The following is a 26,621-nucleotide window of genomic DNA, read 5'->3' on the forward strand; positions in this document are numbered from 1 at the left end:
TACAGTTGTTTAATTTTATTTGTTTTACTTTTGACTCTGCTAAGTCTTCGTCACTTTTGTGAGGGCTACTCTCTAGCTGTGGTGTGCTGGCTTCCCACTGCAGTGGCCTCTCTTACTGGGGAGCATGGGCCATAGGGCACGAGGCTTCAGCAGTTGTGGCACGTGGGTTTAGTTGCCCTAAACTAAAGGGCATGTGGAATCCTCCCAGACCTGGGATCGAACATGTGTCCCCTGCATTGGCAGGCAGATTCTTATACACTGTTCCACCAGGGAAGTCTGGTTTTTTAGTTCAAAATAAAAAGTTTCAGTTCAATTCAGTCGCTCAGTTGTGTCTGACTCTGCAGTCCCATGGACTGCAGCACACCAGGTTTCCCTGTCCATCACCAACTCCCGGAGCTTGCTCGAACTCATGTCTATCAAGTCGATGCCATGCAACTATCTCATCCTCTGTCGTCCCCTTCTCCTCCCGCCTTCAGTCTTTCCTAGCATCAGGGTCTTTTGCAATGAGTCAGTTCTTCACATCAGATGGCCAAAGTATTGGAGCTTCAGTTCAGCATCAGTCCTTCCAATGAAGACCCAGAACTGACCTCCTTTAAGATGGACTGGTTGGATATCCTTGCAGTCCAAGGGACTCTCAAGAGTCTTCTCCAACACCACAGTTCAAAAGCATCAGTTCTTCGGTGCTCAGCTTTCTTTATAGTCCAACTCTCACATCCATACATGACTACTGGAAAAACCATAGCTTTGACTAAATGGACCTTTGTTGGCAAAGTAATATCTCTGCTTTTTAATATGCTGTGTAGGTTGGTCTGACAGAATGTGGTCAACTGGAGAAAGGAATGCCAAACCAGTTCAGTATTCTTGCCTTGAGAACCCCATGAATGGTATGAAAAAACAAATTTTTAGTTCTAAACAAATTAGACTTGCAGACAGACACTGCTGTCTTTATGTGAGTGTCAGGTGGGAAAAGGGGTACAGGAAACAAATGAACAAATTTGGAGATTATCCTTCACTCCCAGGGATGTGACCTGTTTTAAGAGCAAGGACCGTATATTATCCCTAATAGAGAACAAAATGCCTCATATATTGTAGAGTTAAATACTGGTGAATCAGTGAATATGTGAATGATGAAGAAAGGAAGAGGAAACATATACATAGATGGATACCCAGGTCCAAACAAAGAAAACAAGAGAAACAGAAGGGACCGTGGAAGGGAAAATAGGAAACTGCGTTAGTCATCACTGTCTCAAAGTAGGAGCTGAGGGTTTGGACAGACAGGGCTGGCGAAGACAGCAAGCTGCTTTTGTTCCCCTAGGATACCAGGTTTTTGGTTTTTTTTTTTTACATCTTACTATTCTCTTTGTTTGTGCTTTTAAAAATGTATGATATACCTCCCACCTATTTTAAATAAAAAAAAAGGCACAGTGAAGGTTATTGTTTTACTTCTGATTCCATCATTAATCTCTCTTAACTGTGAATAACATTTTCAGCAGAAGAATGAAAGCTACCCTGTGATTCATGATTTCATCAGTACTCTTTGGAGCCCAGGCATTCCATCAAGGAACATAATATGTATTCTTTCCCTTAATAATATAACATTTAAAGAAATGTTTTCATATTCTGTAAAGATGGAGTTGATATGCAGAAAATATTCTTGGCCAAAAATATCTTTGGAAGAAAAATAAAAACTTTTCATCATTGAGTCTTCAAGGTGTCCCAGAGTTTTTATCCTCAAGGATGGTCATTAAGGATGTTTTAGAATAGCATAGAGTTAATTTCCTAGAACTTCTAAGCATTTTTTGTAGTAAGATGGAGTTCTCCTTGAATTTTGCACAGTTCAATGAGAGATACAACTTGATGGCTCAAATGGACAGTTCAACTCCTTCCTCTGAAATGAGAGCTTCCAACTGGAAAATCAAAACAGCAGAACTGGGCAGTTACCACAAGGAGGAAGGTGTGTCAAATGGCTCATGTCACATGTCAGCAGTAATTGCTGGCCAGGGGTTTTTGGCTTATGTAGTAGAAGTGAAGCTGGAAATAATTTCTTAAATTGATCTTTATTTTAAAATCAAATTGGTCTGGAGACTTCAAGAAATAAGATCTAGTAACCAAGGTGAAGATGAGTAATTATTCATAGTTCACTGATTTGTTGATTAAATCAGTGTCTGTTTAGCAGGAGGCTTTGACCTTGTCCAGTGTCTCCATGTGGTCAGCGTACTGGAAATTCTCTGTAGTCATTGCCACAAAAGTGAGAGTAATGCTGACCGTTGAACCCACCCAGGGCCCATCAGATCCGTGTGGCTTCCAGGCATGCCACCTGGTAACAGGGCAAGGATACAAAGTCAGATGCAGTATTCTGGGGCTCAAGTGCCCGCTTTTCTAGCAAGCTGCCAGGTGAGGCTGCATTCAGGCGCAAGGCCCACAGTTGGTATAGCAGGTATCTGAGCCCCGCAAAGCAAGAGCTGGTTCAGGGTCGTCACGAGTCTGGAGAATAATGGATGTGCCAGGGAGGTTTGCACCTCCCAAAACTGGAAGGACAGTCAGGCAAGACAGGCAACAAACTGGAGAGAAGTGGGAAGACTGAGTACACCCAGGCAGAAGTCATCAGACACCCATAGGTTAGCAAATGCACTGAGCACGCAGTTGACTCTGAGGAACTGGTTTAACTTTCATGGACGAGGGTCTTTCAGTGTAGCTGTGATGGTTCTCTACTCTCAGGTATCCTCGTTGAATATAAAGATTCAAATTCCAGTAATGAGAGGAGGTTGTTCAGCAGGGTGATTAGCTAGAGGGTGAATGGGGATGTTATTTTAGATGGGAGGTTGGTGGGCTTCTCTCTGTAAGGTGATGCTTGAGGTGTAAGCCCTGGATGACAAAAAGAGGCCAGTCAAAGGAAGACCAAGGGAGAATACTTGGGACAAAAGAACAGAAAGTGCGAAGGCCCTGAGGTGCTGAAGGAATGTCAGTGGGACCAGTATGGAAGGACTGAACATGGGGTGATGGGAGTTGGTGAGATATGAGGTTGGGGCTTCAGCCAGAGCAGATCAGCAGGAAACCTTATCGGCATGCCGAGGACTTTGAGTTTTTCTTCGTCTTGTAAAAAGCCAGCGGTGGGATGTACACAGAGGAGGAGCAACAGGGTCAGATTGAACATTTAACGGATCCCTTTGATTGCCGCCAGAGTTAGCTGATGCCTCCACCACGTCCTATAACTGTCATTCTTTCTTTCTGATGAGAACATTTAAGATCTACTTTCTCCATGACTTTGATGTCTGTAATACAGTGTGGTTGACCATAAATGTAATACTGGGCTGTAATACAGTGTTGTTGACTGTAAACGCAATACTGTGCTTATTTCCCCAGGACCTGCTTACCCTTGAACTGCACGTTTTGTGTCCTTTGACAAACGTTTCCCCATTTCTCCACCCCAGCTCCTGGGAACTGCCATTCCACTCAGTTTCTACAAGTTGGAATTTTTACATTCCACCCAGAAGTGATATCATATATATAAACAAAACATCAGCGTCTTTCTTTGTATGATTTATCTTACCAGCATAATGCCCTCATGTGTGTATGCATACACATACTTATAGGAGATCTGTATATACAGATATGAACCCCTCTCCTTTGGGAAGACCTTGAGAAAGAAAGAGGAAAAAGAGGAGAAAGTTAAACTTGAAAACCAGGCTGATCATAAAAGGGACACTCAAAGAAGCCTTAATACACTGATGCACTAGCACTAAAAATCGGTGACTAAGGATTTCCCAATTAAAGACCGTTTTTACACTAAAAATATATTCACACTAAAAAAATATATAATAGTGACTCAAAGTAATCTTTATGTGTATGATCAAAGAACAAAATAAAAAATACTGGTCTAGATGAGTTCATGGCAAGGTCAATTGGATCAAGGAAGATAGGGAGATGTCTTTAGAGATGCATGGAGTGAGCAGATGCAAATAGTATGAATGTGGTTGGGGTCATATTGGGATGTATAATGGAGGTTTTCATGCAGACAGCAAATATTCATGGAACACCTATGAGGTGGCCACCATTGGGGGCCTAGGCACTGGGGTCTCTGCTGTGAGTGAAACAAGTTCCTCCCCTTATGATGTCATTTAAGTTTCACTGAGGGAGAAAATGAACAAATTCAGAACTGTTGGTGTTATGGGCTTCCCAGGTGGCTCAGTGGTAAAGAATCTGCCTACCAGCACCCGAGAAGTGGTAAATGTGAGTTCAACCCGGGTCAGGAATATCCCTGGGGAAGGGAATGGTAACCCACTCCAGTATTCTTGCCTGAAGAATCCTATGGACAGAGGAACCTGGCGGGCTACAGTCTGTAGGGTCTCAAAGAGTGGGACGCAACTTAGCAACCACAGCAACAACAAATAGGTATAAACAAGTAAAGCAGGTGACGAGGACCAGGGTGTGGAAGGAGTGGAGTTGCTGTTTTGTGCAGGGCAGTCCCTGAAGGCAGGTAGGTAAGAGAAAGTGACAGTTGCTTTAGTCATGTCTGACTCTTCACGACCCCATGGGGTGTAGCCCACCGGGCTCCTCTGTCCTTGGTTTGCCATTTTTCTCCAGGGGATCTTCCCGACCCAGGGATTGAACCCAAGTCTCCTGCATTGCAGGCAGATTCTTTACCGTCTGAGCCACAAGGAAGCCTGGTAGGTAGAATGATACTTGATCGAAGACCTGAGTGGGAAGAGGGAGCCTGGGAGAGGGACCACAGCAACATCCCTGGCAGACCCCAGAAGCAGTCAGGAGGCCTTAGATGCTGGATCCCAGCAAGGGCAGGCGGGGGCAGGCAGAGTGGAGGGCAGGGAGCCCACAGGAGGATGGGCAAGATGTTGCCAGTCCTTGGGAACTGCCTCTGAGTGAAACAGGGAGCCGCTGGAGACTGTCAGAGAAATGATAAGAGTCTGTATATGCACTGGGTCTAGAAAGAGATGATATTTCAACGGACCAAGAAGAGACAGGACCATCTGAGAATGGGGAACGGCAGACCTAGAGGCAAGAGCACCTGAAGCTCACAGTGAGGGGATGATTTGGGTGGGCCAGAGCAGAGGATGCTTCCAGAGCAGAGCAGGGGTGAGGATGAAAACACCTCCAGACCATATGGGTTCCACGTGACTTTGTAATCACAAGAAACCTTGGAGAGACGTGTTCAGAGCACAGGGTGAACCCGAGGAAATGTGCATCTAAGGAAAACATGAAGAGGCTTCTGCAGTCAGAATCACCAGTCCAGCAGTTGTATGTGGGCTGGGTTAAAGAAGGGAGGATGCTGGTGGGAAGTAGACCTGTGAGAGCATTACTTGAGCAGTTGGATAGGGGCTTCCTATCATGCTGCAGTGCTAGCCTGTAAGGAAATTCTGGAGTCGTGTGGTGCATCCATTTCTATGGGATATTTTGCTACTGCCTAATAACTAAGATCATGGCATCCACCCCCATCACTTCATGGCAAATAGATGGGGAAACAGTGGACCAGCGGCTGACTTTATTTTTTGGGGCTCCAAAGTCACTGCAGATAGTGACTGCAGCCATGAAATTAAAAGACGCTTACTCCTTGGAAGGAAAGTTATGACCAACCTAGACAGCATATTAAAAAGCAGACACATTACTTTGCCAACAAAGGTACATCTCATCAAGGCTATGGTTTTTCCAGTAGTCATATATGGATGTGAGAGTTGGACTATAAAGAAAGCTGAGTGCTGAAGAATTGATGCTTTTAAACTGTGGTGTTGGAGAAGACTCTTGAGAGTCCCTTGGACTGCAAGGAGATCCAACCAGTCCATCCTACGGAGATCAGTCCTGAGTGTTCATGGGAAGGACTGATGTTGAAGCTGTAACTCCAATACTTTGGCCACCTGATGCAAAGAACTGACTCATTGGAAAAGACCCTGATACTGGGAAAGATTGAAGGCGGGAGGAGAAGGGGATGACAGAGGATGAGATGGTTGGATGGCTTCACCAGCTCAATGGACTTGAGTTTGAGTAAACTCTAGGAGTTAGTAATGGACAGGGAGGCCTGGTGTGCTGCAGTCCCTGGGGTCGCAAAGAGTCGGACACAACTGAGCGACTGAACTGAACTAACCTGAAAAAGTAAATAATGTTTCCACTCCTATAGGCTTGGAACGATGCCTATGGTGTATATATAGTTCAGTGATAAAAGCAAATTTCAGAGTAATGCATATAAGAGCATCCCATTTAATCCATCAATAAAACCTCTCGTGCATGCATGTGTGCAAGTGTGTATGTATGTTTGTCTCTATGAGCTTGGTATCAGTCAGGACCATCCAGGCTGTGCTTAGGGGCCCAGGTCTCACCACCATCAAGGGTAATGGCTCACTCACATGCTCACAGACCCAGGTGGGTCAGTCGAGGGGATCTGTCCTTCCTTTGCAACCAAGACTGGGAGGAACTCCATCCAATGTCATGTTTCCACAATTGCCAGGGAGGGAAGGGACTTGGGAAATGGTGCATTTGCTTTTAAAGTTTCCACTCACAAAGGACATGAATCATTTCTGGTTATGCTTCACTTGCCAAAGCAAGTCACATGGCCTCAGCTAATTTCAAAGAGATGCTCAATGCATCTCTACTATGTGCCGAGAAGGAGGAGAGCTAGAACTGTCTAGAAAACAGTTATGATTGCCGGGAGTGGGGAGGAAGGGGTGGAATGGGCAGAAGGGAGGAAGGATGCTTTCTCTGGGGAGAGTAGGGAGGGAAATTGTGGAAGAGGGTTTCCTACCAAATGGAAAGGTATTGAGCCTGCCCAGTGGCCATGACAGCAGAGAGGAGCAGTCAGATGCCAGATGCTGGAGTTCAGCAGTCAGAAGACTTTCTTTTTTTTAAAGTATGTATGTGATGGATTGTCAGAACTGATTCTCAAACCTTGATGCCTGGATTAATTGGAGAGGAAGGCGTCCTGATTTGAACTGAGTTATATCAGGTAAGAGGAACAGGTTTAAGAACATAAAGGACAGTCTCCTAGTTGGTTTGAAACTTGTGGAGCTTGAAAGTCAAGTGGACCTTCAAGGGGAAGATAATGCATGTCTTGCAAAAGGCAGATGCTGGGCCAGAGTTAAGAGAAACTCTCGAAATGATTCTGTTGAGATGAGGGCTGTCTCTTCAGATCCGGTGCTCATGTGGGTTTCCATGCAGTGTCCAGAACTGGATCAGTCCTCCTCTCCCTTCAGGCTTTGGACAGAGACACATCCAAGAAAAATCAGTGGTGGAAATGTCCCCATGGTAACATGGATCCCAAGTGCCTGCATTCAACATTTTGGAGTTTATACCCACCCACTTTTGTAGGTGTGCCAGATCCATTGTAGTTTTACATATGGCCCTATTTGAAGTTGTTTTGGAAAGCAGGCTAAAAAGAAAATAGAGTCCTTTGGGATTCATAAAAAGTGCAGACTGTCCTACCATGGGTCTTGAAATGGTACTAGGCTCTCTCCCTCCAGTCTGCCGAATGCAGCTGGGCATCACTCCCTGAGCTCCCAAAACTTGGCTCCTGTAATGCTGCCACTAAAATCCAAAACTTGATTGAATATGGCTTGCTTAATTGACCTTTAACAGTTTCATTTTGTCATCCAAAAGTGAATCAAAAACCAACCGCCTCTATTTTTTTCCATTTGGTTACTGCAGATAAGCTTGCCGCGTGCTTGCATTTCAAAGCTCAAACTGTTAGCAGAGTGTGTATTAATTGAAATCACATTCAAGTTTAAAAGCTGTCCAAAATTAAGCTGTTCAAAAGTTTTGTTAATTTCAAAGAAATACTAAAAGATTTTGCATTAGAAGAAAAACACATAGTTGACAAAGAGGTTTGCCTTTGTAATTGTCAATTTTGATACCTGAAAATATTCATTTACTACCTCGGCAACCCACTCCAGTATTCTTGCCTGGGGAATCCCATGGACAGAAGAGCCTGGTGGGCTATGGTCCTTAGGGACACAAAGAGTCAGACACGACTGAAGTGACTTAGCACGCACATAGGATATAAGGGTTTGGCATAAATCCTACGTGTAGAAATACAAATACCTTGATTGAAAGTCTTTCCTGTAAAGTTGCTGGATACTGGGGATCCCAAAGTAGGTTGAACTTTCTCATTGAGCTGGGATTGGGCAGTAGCTATTTTTCTCATTCTTGAAAAAAACTTTCCCCTGTAGCTTCGTAGTTCTCAAGCAGAGGCAGTGTTATGCCCTGGAAGACTCTTGACGAGGGCGGGAGACGTGTTCAGTTGTCACAGCTTTGAAGGTGGAACGTTATTGGCATCTAGTGGGTCAAGGGCATGGATGCTGCTATCATATCCTGCAGTGCAGGGTCCATCATGAAGAATTCTCCAGCCTCAGGCATCAGTAGTGCCGAGGCTGACGCCCTGCCTAAGAGAATCTGCACGATTACTTTTTGATTGTAAAGCGTGTTACCAGGTCCCGTGACGAGGCAGGAGGGGAATCGCACCTGGTGTCCACCCAGGCTTCTCTTTGTTAAATCCAGAGCAGACTTTTGTCCATGTCCTTCTTGTGAGTTCACACCATATGAACTCCTGCAGAACAGCTCTGCCGCGGCTCTCTGTCCTTCCCACTGTGTTGGGCTTCAGGATTCCTTAAAGTAACCTGAGGGCATCCCTGGTGGCTCAGCAGTAAAGAATCCACAGGAGGTGTAGGAGACTCAGCTTCCATCCCTGAGTTGGGAAGACTTCCTGGAGGAGGACATGGCAACCCACTCCAGTATTCTTGCCTGGGAAATCTCGTGGACAGAGGCGTCTGGTGGGCTACAGCCCATGGGGTCACAAAGAGTCAAACACGACTGAGTTACTAAACAACATCAGAATAACCCAGGTCATCCTGTAAAAGTGGGACAAGCTCTTTCCTTAGCCTCACTTGCTTCTTGGGTGAAGACCTGTGTGCTGAATGAAGCTCACCAAATCCTCATGTTCCCTGTTTTTCTGACCTCGGTCTGGTGTTTTTTCCACTTGATTTAGCACCTTTGTATCCCTTTTGATGTTCTGCTGCTTTTGTAATGAAAATGGCCTGTTTTATTACCTACTAAACCATTTTCTTTTCCATTCCAAACTTTCCTCTAAGCTGGTTCACATTGATTTTTTTTTTTTTATTGAAGTGACATTCACATAACATAAATTAGCCACGTTAAAGGAAAGAATTCAGTGGTTTTTAGTGCATTCACAGTGTGTGCAATATCCAGCTGTCTAGTTTCCAGAACATTCTCCTCAAGCCGTTTGCCTATTGAGAAGTTAATTCCCATTCCTCCTTGCCACAGCCCCTAAAAACTACCAATGTGCTTTCTGTATATGAATTTTCTTATTCTGGATACTTCCTGTAAGTGGAATCATACAGTATGGGGTCTTTTGCCCTAGCTATGTTCACCTAATCTAATGGTTTTGAGATTCATCCACATTGTAGCCTGTATCGGTACTGTCTTCCTTTTCAGGGATGAATAGTAGTCCATTGTATGCACGGCCCACGTCATTTATCCTTTCATTTTTAGATGAGCATTTGTGTTTTTCCTTCTTTTGAGTATTGTGGATATCGCTGTTACGAACATGTGTGTGTACATGCATTTGTTTGAGTACTTGTTTTCAGTTCTCTAGGGTATACATTTAGGAATGGAATTGCTGGGTCATATAGTAATTGTATGTTTAATCTTTGAGATTCCTTCAGGGAATCATCTCTGAGCTGCTTTATCTTATTAATTTCATGTTCTTGCTCTTTGTATCTACTTCAACTAACTCCCCACAGGTGGCAGCCATCCATTCTCCTGGGGTCTATTCTTAAAATGCTGTGATTAAAAAAATGTAGAGAGTACTGGTATGTGTTCTGTAGCACAGATACTAAACTATGAGAGTTTAGAACCAGCTTTGTATCCATGCCCATGAGGTGCTCAGATTCACCTAATGTCTGCAATGATTTGAATGTCAAAACTGGAAATCCTCAATTTTTGAAAAAGAACCTTTTTTTTTTCCCCTCCATCACAATAGTTAGTCCTTTCTTGGGACCCAGTGGAGCTGTTTGCACATGCCTTCTTGTTCTGTCATAATATTGTTTCTTGAATGGTGGTGGTTCCTGGGGGTCTGTGAAGCCTGTAATGGGAAGGAGAGAGGGAACCTTAGGAACAGGGATGCTCTGTGACTCTCACTGCCCTTCTTCCCCACCTGCAGGTGTCATTCTTCCTCTTCATCATCTTCGTGGTGTACACCATGCTGCCCTTCAACATGCGAGATGCCATCATCGCCAGCGTCCTCACCTCCTCTTCTCACACCATCGTGCTGAGCGTCTGCCTGTCTGCAACCCCGGGGGCCAAGGAGCACCTGGTCTGGCAGGTAGGTGCACCTCCGCCTCTGCACGGCAACCTTCCCCATCCCTCCGGGGATGGGGGAAGCACCACACACCTGCCCCAGGTGTGACTGTTGGCTAGTACCTGGCAGGTGCCCTGGGTCTGCTCTCCGACACTGACTCTGAGTATTGCTAATGGGTAGCCAGTTCCCCCCACTCTCTGCCGGTGGAATAGGCAGTCACTTAGCAATCAGCACCGGTGAATATTGGAAATGGCAGTTCCATTTTGCTGATTGATTGTTAAAAGCTGTTATATGCATTATAATTTAGCACTCTTATTTTTAGAGTGAAGCAACTTATATAATTAAATTCATGATTCCTTCCCATCTCCCTCTCTGAGAGATATCCAAAGCCCCGTCTTTATAGAGGACAAAAAAGTTCTCTATTTCTTAATCCTCTGGAAAGCCCAAGGACATACAAAGTAGTTTCTTAAAATGCTTCAGCAGAAAATTTAGCTTTAGTGCTAAATGGCGTTTCCATGAAGCCTTTCTATTTAATTAGTTGAAAGCATTTAAAAAGCCATTTAATTTCCTGTCGTGTACATTTGTAAACACGAGGGGCAGTGGTTTGGGCTGATTCTTAACAGTCTCTTTTCTTAATCTATAAAAAGCATGTTTTATTTTGCTCTGTTGGAATCAAATGTAACAAATGCAGCCTGCATTCAAAACGCAGTGGATCTGAGAGGAGTGGTTACGAACAGCAGTGTTGTTGAAAAGGGGATTTTAGACGTGGGTCTCTTCAGCCCTGTGGGTCTGAGAAACCAGTTTGTCCTTCACTTGGTGGCTCATTTTCTTTGGAAACTTGAGGTGGAAATGGAGACCTACCCTTGGGTCTGTAGTAATTGCTCTTAGTTGGAAAGCTTTCCAGGGACCCCTTTTCTCAATACTCCTCTCCTAGTGCTCATAACAAACATGCATTAAAAGTAGGCTGAGCATTTGTGAGACGTCCTTTGTGGGCACTGAGTGAGGGGAAAGCTCCTGATTTAGCACTGCGGGTGTCAGCTTCACAGTGACTTGTTTGGATTTTACTAAGAACTGTCCACTCCAGGCAGCAGAGGAAACACTTTCTTCCCCGTGACCGAGCACAGTAGACATTTATCAGTAACCTGCATCATCAGAGACACACGCAGCGGCTGATCAGTAACTAATCAAATGAAAGAAAGAAGGTGGGTGTTTTATGAAAAGAAGAAATAATCCAGTCATGCCTGGGAAGAGGTGAAAGAAATGCTCTTTTTTACCTGAGTTCTGCCTCAGCTTTTACTTGTTTTTTTTTTTTTTTTTCCCTGCATTTAGGAGCCTCCCATGAGGATATTCATGAGACATTCCTCCCATAAATTCCATTCTTTCATCCTCCATTAAGTAGAGTCATTAAGCTCCACCTTAGGTGGTCACATGCAGGTCAGGGTGATGGGTATGTTTTATGTAGGAATGAGTACATAATAATTTATGTAATAATATTATGTAACAATAACAATTTGCTTTGCCAGTTTACACTATAAAAATCACTGCAGGAAAGTCCTGGTTACACAGGCAATGGGGCACACAAACATATTTCCCAGCTCACGGCATCTTCCTGGTCTCGGGTTACCTTGGAACACATCCCTTGAACATTTTGTGCTTGTTTCTTCTGCCTCTTCATGAATCAAGGAAGTGTCTGCTCGTGCAGATGTAATAGAGAAGATATCTGGGAGATGAGGATGGTGATACCTGCCTGTAAGGATCAAATGGGGTTAAAATAAAAGGAAAAAGGAAGTGATTTGCAAAGAACCTAGCATATTTTAGATATCAAGTACTGTGTTGAGTTTTTTTTTTTTAAGCACAGTTATTTTCTTGCATTGGTTAAAAAAAAATATGGTAAGGATGTAATCTTAAGTTTTTATTTTCTCAATTTCCAAAACCAACAAAGAAAAATACTTCTTATCACTGGACAGGCAGACATAGGATGATTCTAGAATAACAAAAGAATAAAAATTCTTTATTCTGTCGTATTTCATATAAGCATAACATTGAAAGAAACAGAAGAATAAAAGGTCAGGTTTCCATCCCCTCAGAAACAATTTCACAGCGATTTCAAGAGCTGAGAAAGGCAGACTCTGCCGACGGCTTTCAAATGGAAGGTTCATAGGTAAACATCAAAGTAATGAAGTAGAAGAGTTTTAAGTGCATTTGGCCACTGCCAGAAATAGAACCTAAAAATAACACTGGTTTGAGATGTGAGGAAAACATTTTATGGACTCCCTTTTATGAAAAGTGTATAAAAGACAGAATGCTGTAGAGTAGATAGGTATATTGCTCTGGAGTAACTGTTTGAAGCAAAACTATTTAAAATAAAGAATATTGCTCTGATATAAAGAATAAGGTACCCATTGATGGGGGCTTCCTGGGTGGCTCAGTGGTTAAGAATCCCCTTGCCAATGCAGAAGACCTGGGTTTGATCCTTGGGTCAGGAAGATTCCCTGGTGAAGGCAATGGCAACCCACTCCAGTGTTCTTGCCTGAGAAATTCCACAGATACATGAACCTTCCAGGCTACAGACCATGGGATTGGAAAAAAGTCAAACATGACTGAGCGACTAAACAATAACATCCCATCCTTGATGATCAGTGTCACCTTACCTTTAACACTCCAGAGAAACAGTGCATTTATTTAACATGGGTCCCTACTAATCATTTTTTGTTTCATTTTATTTTTTGAACACCCGCAATCCATTGATGGTATGTGGAAGTGAAGTGAAAGTGTTAGTCATGCAGTCGTGTCTGACTCTCTGCGACCCTGCGGATTGTAGTTCTCCAGGCTCTGACCTTGGGGTTTTCCAGGCTAAGCTACTGGAGTGGGTTGCCATCTCCTCCGGGAGAATCTTCCCGACCCAGGGATCAAACCGACGTCTCCTGTGTCTCGTGCATAGTAGGCAGATTCTTTGCCTTGTGAGTCACTGGGGAAGCCCCATTTTGATTCCCATGTGGCCTCAGACCTGGTCAGCAGATGTCCCTCTGAGCTACTTATCCCTGTGATTCTTTGAGTATCTCCTCAATTTCCAGCACAAGTTGTTTTGGTCTGCTCTTGTGCACTCCCTGGAGAAGGCAATGGCAGACCACTCCAGTACTCTTGCCTGGAAAATCCCATGGACAGAGGAGCCTGGCAGGAAATATACAGAAAATATACAGAAATATCCAGTGTACCTTTCCTGCCACAGAAAACTGGCAGGAAAGGTACACTGGGTTGGAAATGAAAATATCTGCACGAAGTCATGGTGTTTTCACATGTCAGCAGATATGAAAACTAACCGAGGGGTAGAGCATGCGACCTCGCCTTGGAGTGCTGTCTCCCCAATGGCAGTGGAAGGACCAAAAGCCCAGATATGGCACAAAACGTTCTTTATCAAAGAGAACCAGGGCTCCTTGGGGAGATGGCTGCCTTCAGAGCCAGGGCAGGGAGGGCTCAAAGTGAAAATGAAGTCACTCAGTCCTGTCTGACTCTGAGACCCCACGGACTGTAGCCCACAAGGCTCCTCTGTCCATGGGATTTTCCAGGTCAGAATACTGGAGTGGGTTGCCATTTCCTTCTCCCGGGGATCTTCCCTACCCAGGGATCGAAGCCAGGTCTCCTGCATTGTAGGCAGACACTACCATCTGAGCCACCGGGGAAGTCCAACAGGGAAAAATATTTAGCTCTCGTGATTCTTAATGTATTCATTTATTCTATGAATCTGTGTGTGCAACCAGTCTCCTGTTTCAACTGTCAGCCCCTCCCCCTCCCCTGTCACTTGGCTTAGCTTCCCTCTCTTCACCCCGCCATCCCACCATCCCCCTTCCAGGCTCCAACACCCTGTCCACGTGAGGCTGTCCTTCCCCCATCTGAGGTTCCGTCCCCTGTACTTGATTTTGCCCTCTGTGGGTACCCTGGACGCCTAGCCCAGCTTTGTCACCTGGGGTGGGTTTGGCTTCCTTCCCGCGTCACCTGTTGGTGTCGATGCGTCTTGGCAGCGCCTCACCTGAGGGCTTGCTTGGCCCTCGGTTATTCAGGCCGGAAGGAGAAGGACAGGAACGGAAGCGGAAGGGGCTGGGCCAGGAAGAGGAAGACAGTGGGTAGTTCCGGACGGACGTGACTATGGAAAAGGAAGAGGTGCTTTTCACTTCGTCTTGGTGCTTCTCTGTGCACTGCTCTTGGCCCCTTTTCTTCTCAGTCTTTTTAATCTTTATTTCTGAACCAGATTTCAAAGAACAGTTTTTCTGGAATATGAGATTTTTTTAAGGGAGTTTAGACTGAAGCGACTTAGCAGCAGCAGCAGACTCCCTTAATAAAAAATGGAATGCATGGTTTCGATATGAGAGAAGACTTACAGAGAAGCCCATTTTGTACTATGTAAAGAGGATACTTTGTCTATCATAAACTTAACATAGGCAGCAAAAGTTCTTTACAATTCCTGATTAACACGAAAATACAGATTTTATCTGTATCAGTAGGATAGCATGCATCTGCCTGAAAGTTTCATAAAAGCAGCAAGGAGTCTTTTTTTGGGGGGTGCTTATGGTTGTATCCAGGGAAAGGGAAACTGAGGCTGAGAAAACAACATGAAACCTCTCACCTCATGCCATGCTGCCTACCCTCTGCTTGGGCCTTAGTGGGGTGGCAGTTATGCAGTTATTAGGTAAGATTAGGGAGCTGGGAAGGGGTCTTGCCCCCTAGACAGGTCAGCTAGTCCATCAGTCAGGAGCCTGGTCCAGCCTGCAGCCTGCCCTTATGTAGCACTTACTTCACTTTGTATATGTGCATTGCGTCAGTTCTTTTGCTAAACTTCTATAGGTCAGCATCACCAACAGCAGGATACGGAGCTATCCTCAAGGAATTTCCAAATATCCCTATTTACGCATTAACAATATTGCATTTTGTGTTTGAAATTTACTTGTTTCTTACATTTTCATGTCCGGGGTCTTCCTAACATAGTTTGAATTTTCATTTTCTGTATGTTTAAATTTCCCATGAGAGAGGGAGGGATTTGAATATAGATTTCTTTTGCAAGCAGGTTATATGAGAATCCATATTTATTAAAGAAGATAAGCTGAACAGTGCTTACTGATTTTCCAACAGGGTTACTCATTTTTTAGAGAAATTTTATACACTTTCATGCAGTGGAAACTTTAATGTATTTAAGTTGTGACACAATTTAAAACATTTTAGTTTGGACCTAAATTAGAAAATGTAGCCTGTTATCTGTGGCACGTGTGCAGTTGGGAGTAATGCAGATTTATTACATAACTGACTCTTTTCCAGTATAATTCAGGAACTGTATATTGGAGTCTGGGGTTAAATTGTATTTAGGATCTAATCTGAGGAGCTCAAAGGAAAAACAACAGGTTACCAGCTGCCCAGTTTCTGGCTATGGAAGAAAATAATTGTTAGGAATTTGGATTTCTGTTCCTACCGTTTATCTTTAGAGAAGCTCGTGATAATATTTACCACAAGTGGGGAAAAGAGACTGTATCACTGTTCATTTTGTGTAGCATTCAGCTATTGATTGAGCGTGATCCATAGGCTATTTTAACAGGCTCTCCTTTATCCGTTCTAGAGACATTGTAATTTGGAAGGAGTCGGGTAAGCATAGAGAAGAAGTAAAAACAAAAAAGTACCTACTGTGACTAAGTCTTAAAGCAAATCAAGATGCACTTCACAGTTCTGCCCTGGTTCCACCTTCCCGTCCTTTCCCCAGCTGGACAGATAAGCCCCATTCTCCTCTCAGTGGCAGGAACTTCACACCATCATCCCATCAGAGAGTTTGGTAGGAAAAGTGAAGAGCAGAATAGAAATAAGCACTTCCCTACAGGATGCCAAATCATTTTAAAATGCTCTGGCAATTTTAAGGACGTTTGAGGGAACTCTCCTACACTGTTGGTGGGATTGGAAACTGGCGCAGCCACTGGGGAGAACAATACTGAGGCTCCTTAGGAAACTAAAAATAGAGCTACCATGTGATCGAGCAATCCTACTCCTGGGTATTTATCAGGAGAAAACTACAATTCAGAAAGGTACATGCACCCCAGTGTTTATTGTGGTTCTCCTTGCGATAGCCACGACATGGAAACAATGTCCATGTCCATTCACAGATAAGCAGGTAAAGAAGATGTGGTCCATGTACACAATGGAATATCACTGTGCCATCAAAAAGATGAAATGATGCCATTTGCAACAGCATGGATGGACCTAGAGATTATCATGCTAACTAAGTTATGATACCACTTATATGTGGAATCTGAAAAAATAATACAAATGAGCTTTTTTACAAAACAGAAGTAGACTCAGACATAGAAATCAAACAGTGGTTACTGAAGGGGAAGGGAGGGGAGGGAGGGATAAATTAAAAGTTTGGGATTAGCAGATATACACTAGTAGTTTAGTTGCTAAGTTATGTCTGACTCTTGCTTTCCCATGGACTGTAGCCCACCAGACTCCTCTGTCCATGAGATTCTCCAGGCAAGAATACTGGAGTGGATTGCTGTTTCCTTCTCTGGGGGATCTTCCCAACCCAGTAATTGAACCCAGGTCTCCTGCATTGCAGGCAGATTATTTACCGACTGAACAATGAGGGAAGCCCTATATATAAAATAGGTAACCAATAAGGACCTACTGTATAGCACAGGGAACTATATTCAATATCTTGTAACAACCTATAATGGAAAAGAATATGAGAAAAAGTATATAAATTGAATCACTTTGCTATACCCCTGAAATTGACACAACATTGTAAATCAACTGCACTTCAATAAAAAAGAGAGTGTGAAACAGAGAGGCTTCATGTTGGTGATTATTTGACTGTAATGATGGAGTGAGACCCAGGTTTATTTTCCAAACTTTGTGAGACTGTTTTGGGGGAAGGGATAGAAGAAACAGGTAAAGGGAAGCCCTGTCACACTCTAAAGTTTGTCTCAGAGATTTGATCAAAGGAACATGAAAAAGAAGGGTTTCTCTAAAAATGAAAAATGCCATCAATCACCCAACAGCTGTCTCTGTACTCTTCTTGAACTTGTCATCTGAGTTCTATGCTTTCTGTTCATTCAAAGCAATGGATTCATGCCAAATGAGACTCCTCATTAGAGACTGATTAAGTGTTAGCTAAATGGCACATTCCACTGACTGACATCTTAACAGGTGGCTTTCCTAGTACTTTCACAAACCCATGCATTTTTGTTACATGACACACAAAGGTCTGAGGTGCTGTCTGTTTCGAATGTTTATTTTTGAGGATGTTCTGTGAAAGATACTGATTGCTAGTCATGAACTATCAGTGGTGCTATTTAAAACCCTTAATGGACAATGAAAAACTTAGCCACCCCTATAGGGAGTCACACAAGACAGACTCCCTGTGTACTTCCAGAACAAATGGTGACTCTATTAAGTTGTGTGAACTTGAGAGAATAATATATATCTGAAGCTGGACTTAAGGGAGAACTTTCCTGTGGTTCTAAGCTATCTTTAAAGAGTAGAGAGCAGCCCACAGAGTTGGTACATTTTTCATAGTACACATAGTCACAGGGAGACATTTCAAGGAGAGACGGGCTGGAGATGCTCCTAGTTATATGTAAAGTGAGACTAGTGATGATGACTTTTTTCTAGGGCAGCAGAGATGATTGAATGAGATGATAAATGAAAAGGATTTAACTGGGCCGAGTTCATGGTTAATGCATCAGTTAGTAATGCTCAGACACTGGGTCCTGTCTGACCCTTTGCTACCCCATGGACTGTAGTTCACCAGGCTCCTCAGTCCATGAGATTCTCCAGGAAAAAATACTGGAGTGGGTTGCCATGCCCTCCTTCAAGGGATCTTCCCCACCCAGGGATTGAACTCGGGTCTCTTATGTCTCCTGCATTGGCAGGAGGATTCTTTACCACTAGCACCACCTGGGAAGCCAGTTAGTAAACAGAGTGTTAATAATAATAACTGCATGGTGATAGACTTACAACATCCTCATTATGTTATTGGAGTGCAGCAGACCAAACAAGCTGGGAGCAGAAGAAGGGGATATATTAATACTTTGTATACATTTTTGCATCAATAATCATAGTGTCACTTCAATGAGAATGAGGTACATCAGTTTTTACCTCCCCTTGGAGTTTCACTTTCAGGTTCACAGTACCTGGTGAGAAGGAGGTCCCAGCTGGAGTCAGCCAGTTCAGTTAAACTCCACCCAGCAACCTCCTGAACTTCCCCAGTGGCTCAAAAGATAAAGAATCCTCCTGCCATGCAGGAAGCACAGGAGATGCAGGTTCGATCCCTGGGTCAGGAAGGTCCCCTGGACAAGGGAATGGCAATCCAGTCCAGTATTCTTGCCTGGACAATCCCGTAGACAGAGGAGCCTGGAGGGCTGCAGTGCATGGGGTCGCAAAGAGTTGGACACAACTGAACGATTATCACTGGCAGCTGTGAGATCCTGCTGGCCAGACTCTGGGTTCATCACCTGACTTCTCCTCAGCAGCTCCTGAGTGTCTTGACACAGGTGAGAATAGGAAATGGTGGACAGAGAGAGCACTTTGGTCTCAGGTGGAATTTGGGTTTGGATTTGGTTTCTCCCACTTTATAGCTGCACATTTTGGACTGAAAGATGGACCACCAAGATCCCTTCCCAAAGAAAGACTGGTTGTCCAGCCTTTGAGGGTATTGTTAGCAGCAGACTTTCAGATCTTAGCCTCCAGGCTGCCTCAGCTTCACAGAGCCGCCTGCCCAAGTCATACCTTTCCATGGGTGGCCCACGTCCATGACTGATTGAGTGGGAGTATAAGTTCTCTGTCCTTTTGGTCCAATGCAGGACAATTCTAATTTCAGCTCCAGAGTGTCTGTGAGTCTGTCTGGAGTTGTCAGACTTGCATCCCACCTCAGCTTCTCCCTCTCCCAGGTCCCCAGTCCTTCCCTCCACTTGGGGGTTGAGCCCAAGAGCACTTTCTGATAAACACTCAGCTGTGTTTCATATGTGCCTCCTAGAGAATCAAACTGTGACATCGCATAAATTTGACCTGAGTCTTGAGTTGACTCAGTTTTCTCATCTCTGAAATGGCAGCAGTTAACACCAGCCTCCCTAGGTAATTGCTGGCCTTGGTGCTGATTAGATTACCTGGTGTATAAGGAAGAACCTGTTGTCAGGCTGGTCAGTCCAGCAGCAGCAGGGGTAATGTCTTCTGCTAAGTCTAAATGACCTTTACAGGCGCTCAGATAAATGGAAACATAGACATACTTTGAGGATATATGTTAATCAAAGTCCAAATGATCTCTGGAACGTAAGTTGCATTGTACATGTCTAGGACCCTCAGAGCCCAGGTCATGTCTGGTTGACCATCCGTGGTGTGTCCTGTGCAGACTCAAGTCAGTGAACCCCATCCTGGTGAGATGCTCAGAGGCCACACTACGCTGCGAGTGAAGCTCAGAAGTTCAGCTAATACCTGAGGACCTGTGCTTCTGTAGGTTAATGGAACACCTGATTTTGGAAACCCAAGACACAGCTCGCCGCTTGTCAGGAGTGAGGGAGGAGTATGTAGGATCACTTGCCAGCTAGACATCTTGAACTCTTTCTCTGGAGTGTCATGTTACCTGGAGAAGCCACTTCTGTTCCCCAGCCCACCTTGGGGATTGCTCAGCCAATGGTACCTGAATCCACTGGATCTGACCACCCTGCAACTCAGATTTATGGTCCTGGAGATGTGCCTGTATACAATTCCATCTCTTTGTATGACTGCTTCCACTCCCTTGGTTGAGATACTGTATTGACTTCTTGATGCTGCTGAAAAAAATTACCACAAATTTGGGTGTTTTCAACATCAGCAGTTTCCTAATACTGCTGCTGCTGCTAAGTCACTTCAGTCGTGTCTGACTCTGTGCGACCCCATAGACAGCAGCCCACCAGGCTCCCCTGTCCCTGGGATTCTCCAGGCAAGAACACTGGAGTGGGTTGCCATTTCCTTCTCTAGTACATGAAAGTGAAAAGTCAAAGTGAAGTTCCTAATATTGGACTTCATCATTTCACAAAAATCAAAACCAGTTTGTGGCAGAGGTGGGTCCCCTGGAGGCTCTGAGGAAGAAAGCTTTTGTGCCTCTTTCCTAGCTTCTGGTAGTTGCCAGAAACCCCTGGTGCACCCTGGCTTGGGGCTCTGAACTCCAATCTCTGCTCCATCTTTATGTGGCCTGCTCTTAATGTCTATGTGTCTTGCCTCCCTTCTGTCTGTCTCTTATTGGGACCCTGGCCATTGCTTTTAGGGCCCACTCTGGTCATCACTCTGATGATCTCATAGCGAAATCTTTAATTTAATCATACTTACAAAGATCCTTGGGTACCGGCTTCCCAGGTGGCGCTAGTGGCAAGGAACCCATCTGCCAATGCAGGAGACATAAGAGACTTGGGTTCAATCCCTGCATCAAGAAGATCCCCTGGAGGAGGAAATGGCAACTCACTCCAGTATGCTTGCCTGGAGAATCCCTGGGACAGAGGAGCCTGGCAGATTGCAGTCCATGGGGTCACAGAGTCAGGCATGGCTGAGTGACTTAGCACATCCTATATGCCATTTGCCAGCATAGAGACCCTTACTCCAAAAAGGGGGCAGTATGCTGAGTTTCCCAGTGGGCATAACTCAGGGACCTGTGTTCTCAGCCCACTTCCAATACCAATCCCCACGGCTGGACAGCAGGTCCGCTCCTCTCCTGCATGGCTTGCTATAGACCCTCCATGCGTTCTCCAAGATCAGAGTCTGTGGGGTTCCCCTTCTTTTGACTGCTCAGGTATTTCTAAGCTCTATGGTGTGCAACATACAAAGATACCTCCCTGGATGATATTTATGGTAACACAAAGCAAAACTAGAAGAATTTAGAATGAGGAAACATATGGGAATTCCACTCTTATTTAAACAGAACTCTCATCCATACGGCAATCAACAAGGATTCCTGAGGATCACTTACAGATAGGTAGGGGAACTAAACATCTGGTGTCATTGGCTCTTTGCCCCATTGCAAAAAAATAGGAGATATGGTCACATTTTTCCAAAAAGTTGAGATAAAAGGTTTCAGAAGGTTTTCATTGATTATGTGTCTTCCAGCCACTTTGAATTTTCTCATTGCTTCTATTAATTTTTCATTTGATAATCTTAGAATTTCCAGGTATATAGTCAACATCATTTTCAAGTGAATCTCCACTTTCGGATTTTTAAATCCACCTTTTCTTTCCAGTTGCACTGTTTAGTACCTCCAGAAAAAAACTAGTATTAATGTGGTGGGCATAGACACACTTGTCTTTTGTGTGTGTGTGTGTTTTAAAGTAGGGTTGATGTTTGTTCCTTAAATCAGCATGCTGGCTTTTGGGTTAAGTTAAATAAATATTATAATCTGAAGGATGTGACCATTTATTCTTCTTCTGAGACATTTTCTGTCTTCATTTCCTTTAAACAATAATCTTGAACTTTTTCAAGAGAATTTTTTTAAGGAAAGTAACCCATGGGCAAGATTGTATGATTTCTCCCCCTTTATATTACTGAACTATTATTGAATTTTTGGAATTAACTCAGTATGTCATGTCGTGTTTTTATCTAATTTGCTGCTTGATTCTTTTGACTAATAAATTGAGGGATATTGAATCTCTTTGAACAATAATAAGAGCAAATACAGGCAGCATTGAGGGGTGCAGGGGTGACTCTGGCTGCTTCATTCATGGTTGACCCCCTTCCCTTTCAAATATTTAGATTAGAGAGTGTTCCCTTTTACCATGCAAATTCTCTGTTTAGATTTATTTTCTTTTCTGGAGTGTTTTTCTCAAGGATTTACTCTTATAAGTACAGTCTCTTTTATCCAAGGTTGCAATTATATTTTGTAGCATTCAGGGATCGTTTATCATGAGATTCTTTTCTGTACCCTCTGTTCTTATGTTTACTTTTCCCTGGTTAGTTTCTTATTCTTCAGATTTGTCCTATCTATAGAAATCTGTGAGTCATCAAGCAATTTTAAAAATTATTTTCCTTTATTTCTCCAAAGAATGAGTTTGGAATGTGCTTGTTATTTTTATTGGTTCTTTTTTTTTTTTTCAGTTTTTTTCTTTATTAATTTTCTTTGTTTTTTATTTTTTGGTATTTTGAACTTCTCGTGTTAGATTGTTAGATGCTTTATCCATTTATATGTTTTCTCTCTTATTTATTTATATAGGTACTGAGAGCTATACGTTTTCCTCTTGAGTCTGCTTTAGTGTTAGTGTTAGTGTTAGTTGCTCAGTTGTGCCCGACTCTGCGACCCCATGGAATGCAGCTCATCAGACTCCTCTGTCCATGAGATTTTCCAGGCAAGGATACTGGAGTGGGTTGCCATTTCCTTCTCCAGGGGATCTTTCCAACTCAGGGATCGAACCCGGGTCTCCTGCACTGCAGGCAGATTCCTTACCAACTGAGCTACAGTAGAGAAGGAAAAAACATCGCTAGTCTGCCTCCTCCCGCCGCCCAAGAGAGACAAAATGTCTGACACTTGCAGACTACCTCCTCTAGCTCTGTGCTATATATGAGCTCATCATCATTATTTTCTAGATATTTTGCTGATTTGATTTGAATTTCTTTTTTGACACAAGAGAAACTTTTGCTGTGGTTTTATTTTTAGATGATAGAGGATTTTTCTCTTCTGCTTTTTAAAAAATTAATGTTAGCTTCTTTTGCATTAAAATTAGAGAGTTTTTTTTTCTACTTTTTAGAATTTATTGAGTTTAGCAAGTCTGAGTTTGCTAATCTAAGGTCAGCCTGAATTTCTCCTTTTTTAAATAATAGAATTGACATTTCTACCTAGTTTCCCAATGGACTTCATTATTTTTGAAATCCAACAGCTTTCCTTAAATTTGATATTTTATTAAAGCTTTGCATTTAAATCTGCTGTTTTTCAAAGTGCCCTTTTAATATATGAGCTACACACTACTACAGCTATGCCCGTCATTCTCATCATTAGCTCCTGAACTCTCGGAGCACTTGAAGGGGTGGATCACTGTATTAAATGTCACCCTAGTCATAGAATTCTTGTAGCCAGTGGAGATGCTAACTTCCCGAACCTCCTGCCTCAAAGTGGGATTGCTTCCTGCAATCCTCCTAGGGATGCCCCTCCTTCTCAAGCCCCATCTCCTGAACACTCTGAATCCAGGAGGGCTCCCACCAGTGTTCCTGCAAAAGCAGAGACAAGGCTTCCACAGCCCTCTCACCTTGAGGCACATCTCCACGTTCTTTCTGAATCTACAGCCCCTTTTATGATCTCTCGTGGTGTCTTTTCTTGCTTTCTTACCTCTGGTCCTGCCTACATTCATTAGCTTTCAGACCCACTTTGGAGTCTGGAGGTTCTATTGATTTTCTTATTTTGTTGAAGATACAAATTACTTCTGCATTTCCTATGCTTTTCGGTGTTCTGGATGATTTCTAGGAAAAGAAGGATAATTTTTATCTTTGTGGGTCACACTGGAAATGTTTCATTTTTCACCTTTTCTTGGGCTTCTTAAAAGTTCACCTTCTCTACTATATCTGAGCCTCAAACTCTGATCAAGACATTGACTAAAAATGGGAAGGAGAAGAAAAGGACAGATAAAAGATAAAACGGAGTTGTATTGTAATGTGGAATATTGTTCTAAGATTCCTAGCCAGGGGTTGATGTATTTGCTCTGGCTGCTGTAACGGAATAGCATAGACTGGATGGCTTAAACAGTAGGAATGTGCTTTCTCCCAGTCCTGGATGTTGGCAGTCTGAGATTAGGGTACCAGCCTGGGTTCTAGTGACGGCTGTCTTCCTGAGTGGCAGGGAGCTACCTTCTTACTGTGGTCTTACACGGTAGGGAGAGGAGAGAGAGAGAGAAACAGAGAGGAAGGGAGCATTCTCTTGTCTTTCCTCAGGTCTGTGTGTCTGTATCTGTCTGTGTTCAGTCACTCAGTCGTGTCCAGCTCTTTTTCAACTCCATGGACTGTAGCCCACAAGGCTTCTCTGTCTTTGGGATTCTCCAGGCAAGAGCACTGGAGTGGGTTGCCATGACCTCCTCTAGGCATTTTCCTGACCCAGGGATCCCACCTGCATCTCTGGCATCTCCTGCATTGGCAGCTGGATTCTTTAACCACTGAGCCATGTGGGAAGGACACTAAAATCAGGTCAGATCAGAGCTCTATTCTTAGGTCCCCATTTAATCTGAATTCCTTCCTTACTGTAGCCAGGCTGGGGGGGGGTGGTTAGGGGCTCCACATGTGAATTTGGGGGGGCAGACACAGTTCAGTCCGTAACAGTTGGTTTGTCTGGTTTACCGCCAGTTTAGCAAGTCTGAGATGCAGACATCCCCACTCTCCTGTCTCACTGAAACTGTTCTGTCGGGAGGCAGACCTGAGTAGACCAGATGCAGAGTTAAGTGGTGAAGGGACCTGGGTCCTGGGCCCTCAGGGACCGGTGGGGAATCGGTGATCTGGAGGTGACGGCTGAGGTCGTGGGGACCCTCCTGATGTCCCCGTGCTCTCCTGCTTGGTGCTGTTCTTACACTTTTCCACAGGAGTCCTCACATCGTATGTTAGGATACGTTTTTGTCCATGCCCTTCTGTCACACGTTCCCTGGGCCATGAGAGGAGCTGTTGAGATCTGTGGCAGCAACCTGAGCTCTTTAATATTTGTATTTGTCCCAGCTCTGAGGGTACCTAATGTTAAGTGGAAGCCTGAATGAATAGATGCATGCAGGATGGGATGATGGGCACGCACACGCACAACCAGATGTAGAGACAGTGTAAGCACCCACGTGCCTTGGACGACACCAGCGAGGGTGGTGGTGGGCAGTTCTTTCTCTTTGCGCCGTCTCTAGCATGACCGCTGGGTGAAAGAGTGGCGTCCAAGAGTCAGAAAGTTCCAATGGCTGTGACAGCCTCAAACTTTCACTTTATCCTTTTATTTTCTTCAAGATAAGTCAGATCCTCACTTGAATTTTAGATAAGTTTTAAATCAGACTTAACGTCTTAACGGAGATATCAGAAGAAAGACGCAAAGATGATTGAAGAATTAGGAAACCAGTTACAGAAAGCAAGGTCCAAAGATCTGGGGTTTCTCATGATTGTCAGAGAAATGAGAGGAAGTTGACCTGGCTCCACTGATAGTAACATAATCCAAGGATGAATAGACTGCATTGAGCAGCCCCTATGAGCTTTGTCTCTGGACACATAGAAGTCACCATATTTCAGCTATTTAAGAAGACAGAGAAGGTCACTGATTCGGATTCCATTAATGGAGAAATAAAGACATTTTCAGAAATCCATAAGACACCAAAGACATTAATTTGAAGTAAACTGCATTACCCACATACCCGAGGAAGTATTGCACTTAGTGCTTCAACCTATGGGTTTTAATGTGATCTAAACCTTTGATTTAAGGTTTATTAATAGGTGAAAGACTGCTTCTCTTGATTGAGCAGAGAGAGAGTTCTGTAGGCAGGGCTAGGCTTTCATATGGAAGGCCTTCTAGTCTTTCCCCTCCAAAGGGTGTCTGGATTCTTAGGAAATTCTTCTTATCAAGGGGTGGAAGTCTTGTGTGCCAAACACAGAGGTTCCTGAGTGGACCAGTCACTTCTGGGCACATTTGGGCACGTGAGGTTGGAAATGATGGTTCTTGAGTCTGAGGTGGATGGATCCCAGCAGAAGAGGAGGTGTGGCTGGAAGAACCTCGCCTGTGCAGGTGAGATGTACTGCCATTCCTGTTGTCCTTTGGCAACCCTGCAGAGCTGGTTCAGTAAGAATTGGTTCAGTTGAGTATTTTCATTACCTCCCTTAGAAAAGCTTCTCAGGGAAGGTAGGTGGGATGAATTGGGAGGCTGGGATTGACATATATACACTGCTATGTATAAAATAGATAACTAATTAGAACCTACTGTATCGCACAGGGAACTCTACTCAGTGCTTGTGTTGACCTGAATGGGAAGGAAATCCAAGGAAGAGGGGATATATGAATACATATGGCTAATTAACTTTGTTGTATAGAAGAAACTGACAAACCAGTGTAAAGCAATTATACTCCAATAAAAAGAAGAAAGAAAAGTTTCTCAGCGGACTCTAGGACTTGGGGACAACAATATTGCGTTGACTCCAACAGTGAGCAACGATATTGCGTTGACTCTGACAGTGAGCAACAGTATTGTGTTGACTGTGGCGGTGAGCAGGCGTATGGCGTCGGCTGTGACGGTGAGCGGCAGTAGGTGAGTGGCAGTACTGCGTCGGCTGTGACAGTGAGCAACAATACTGCGTTGACTGTGACGGTGAGCAACAGTATTGT

General features: G+C 43.8%; 1 protein-coding gene across 1 annotated transcript in view; it reads left to right on the plus strand.

Annotated features, from left to right (window-relative positions):
* ADCY2 (adenylate cyclase 2) overlaps positions 1–26,621 on the plus strand; it is a 474,101-nt gene that overhangs the window by 113,380 nt on the left and 334,100 nt on the right. The window contains exon 3 of the mRNA XM_040262372.1: positions 10,178–10,339. Coding sequence (XP_040118306.1) covers positions 10,178–10,339 — 162 coding nt within the window. The remainder of the gene's footprint in view (positions 1–10,177; positions 10,340–26,621) is intronic.

Source organism: Oryx dammah, unplaced genomic scaffold (assembly GCF_014754425.2).
Source record: "Oryx dammah isolate SB20612 unplaced genomic scaffold, SCBI_Odam_1.1 HiC_scaffold_20, whole genome shotgun sequence".
NCBI lineage: Eukaryota > Metazoa > Chordata > Mammalia > Artiodactyla > Bovidae > Oryx > Oryx dammah.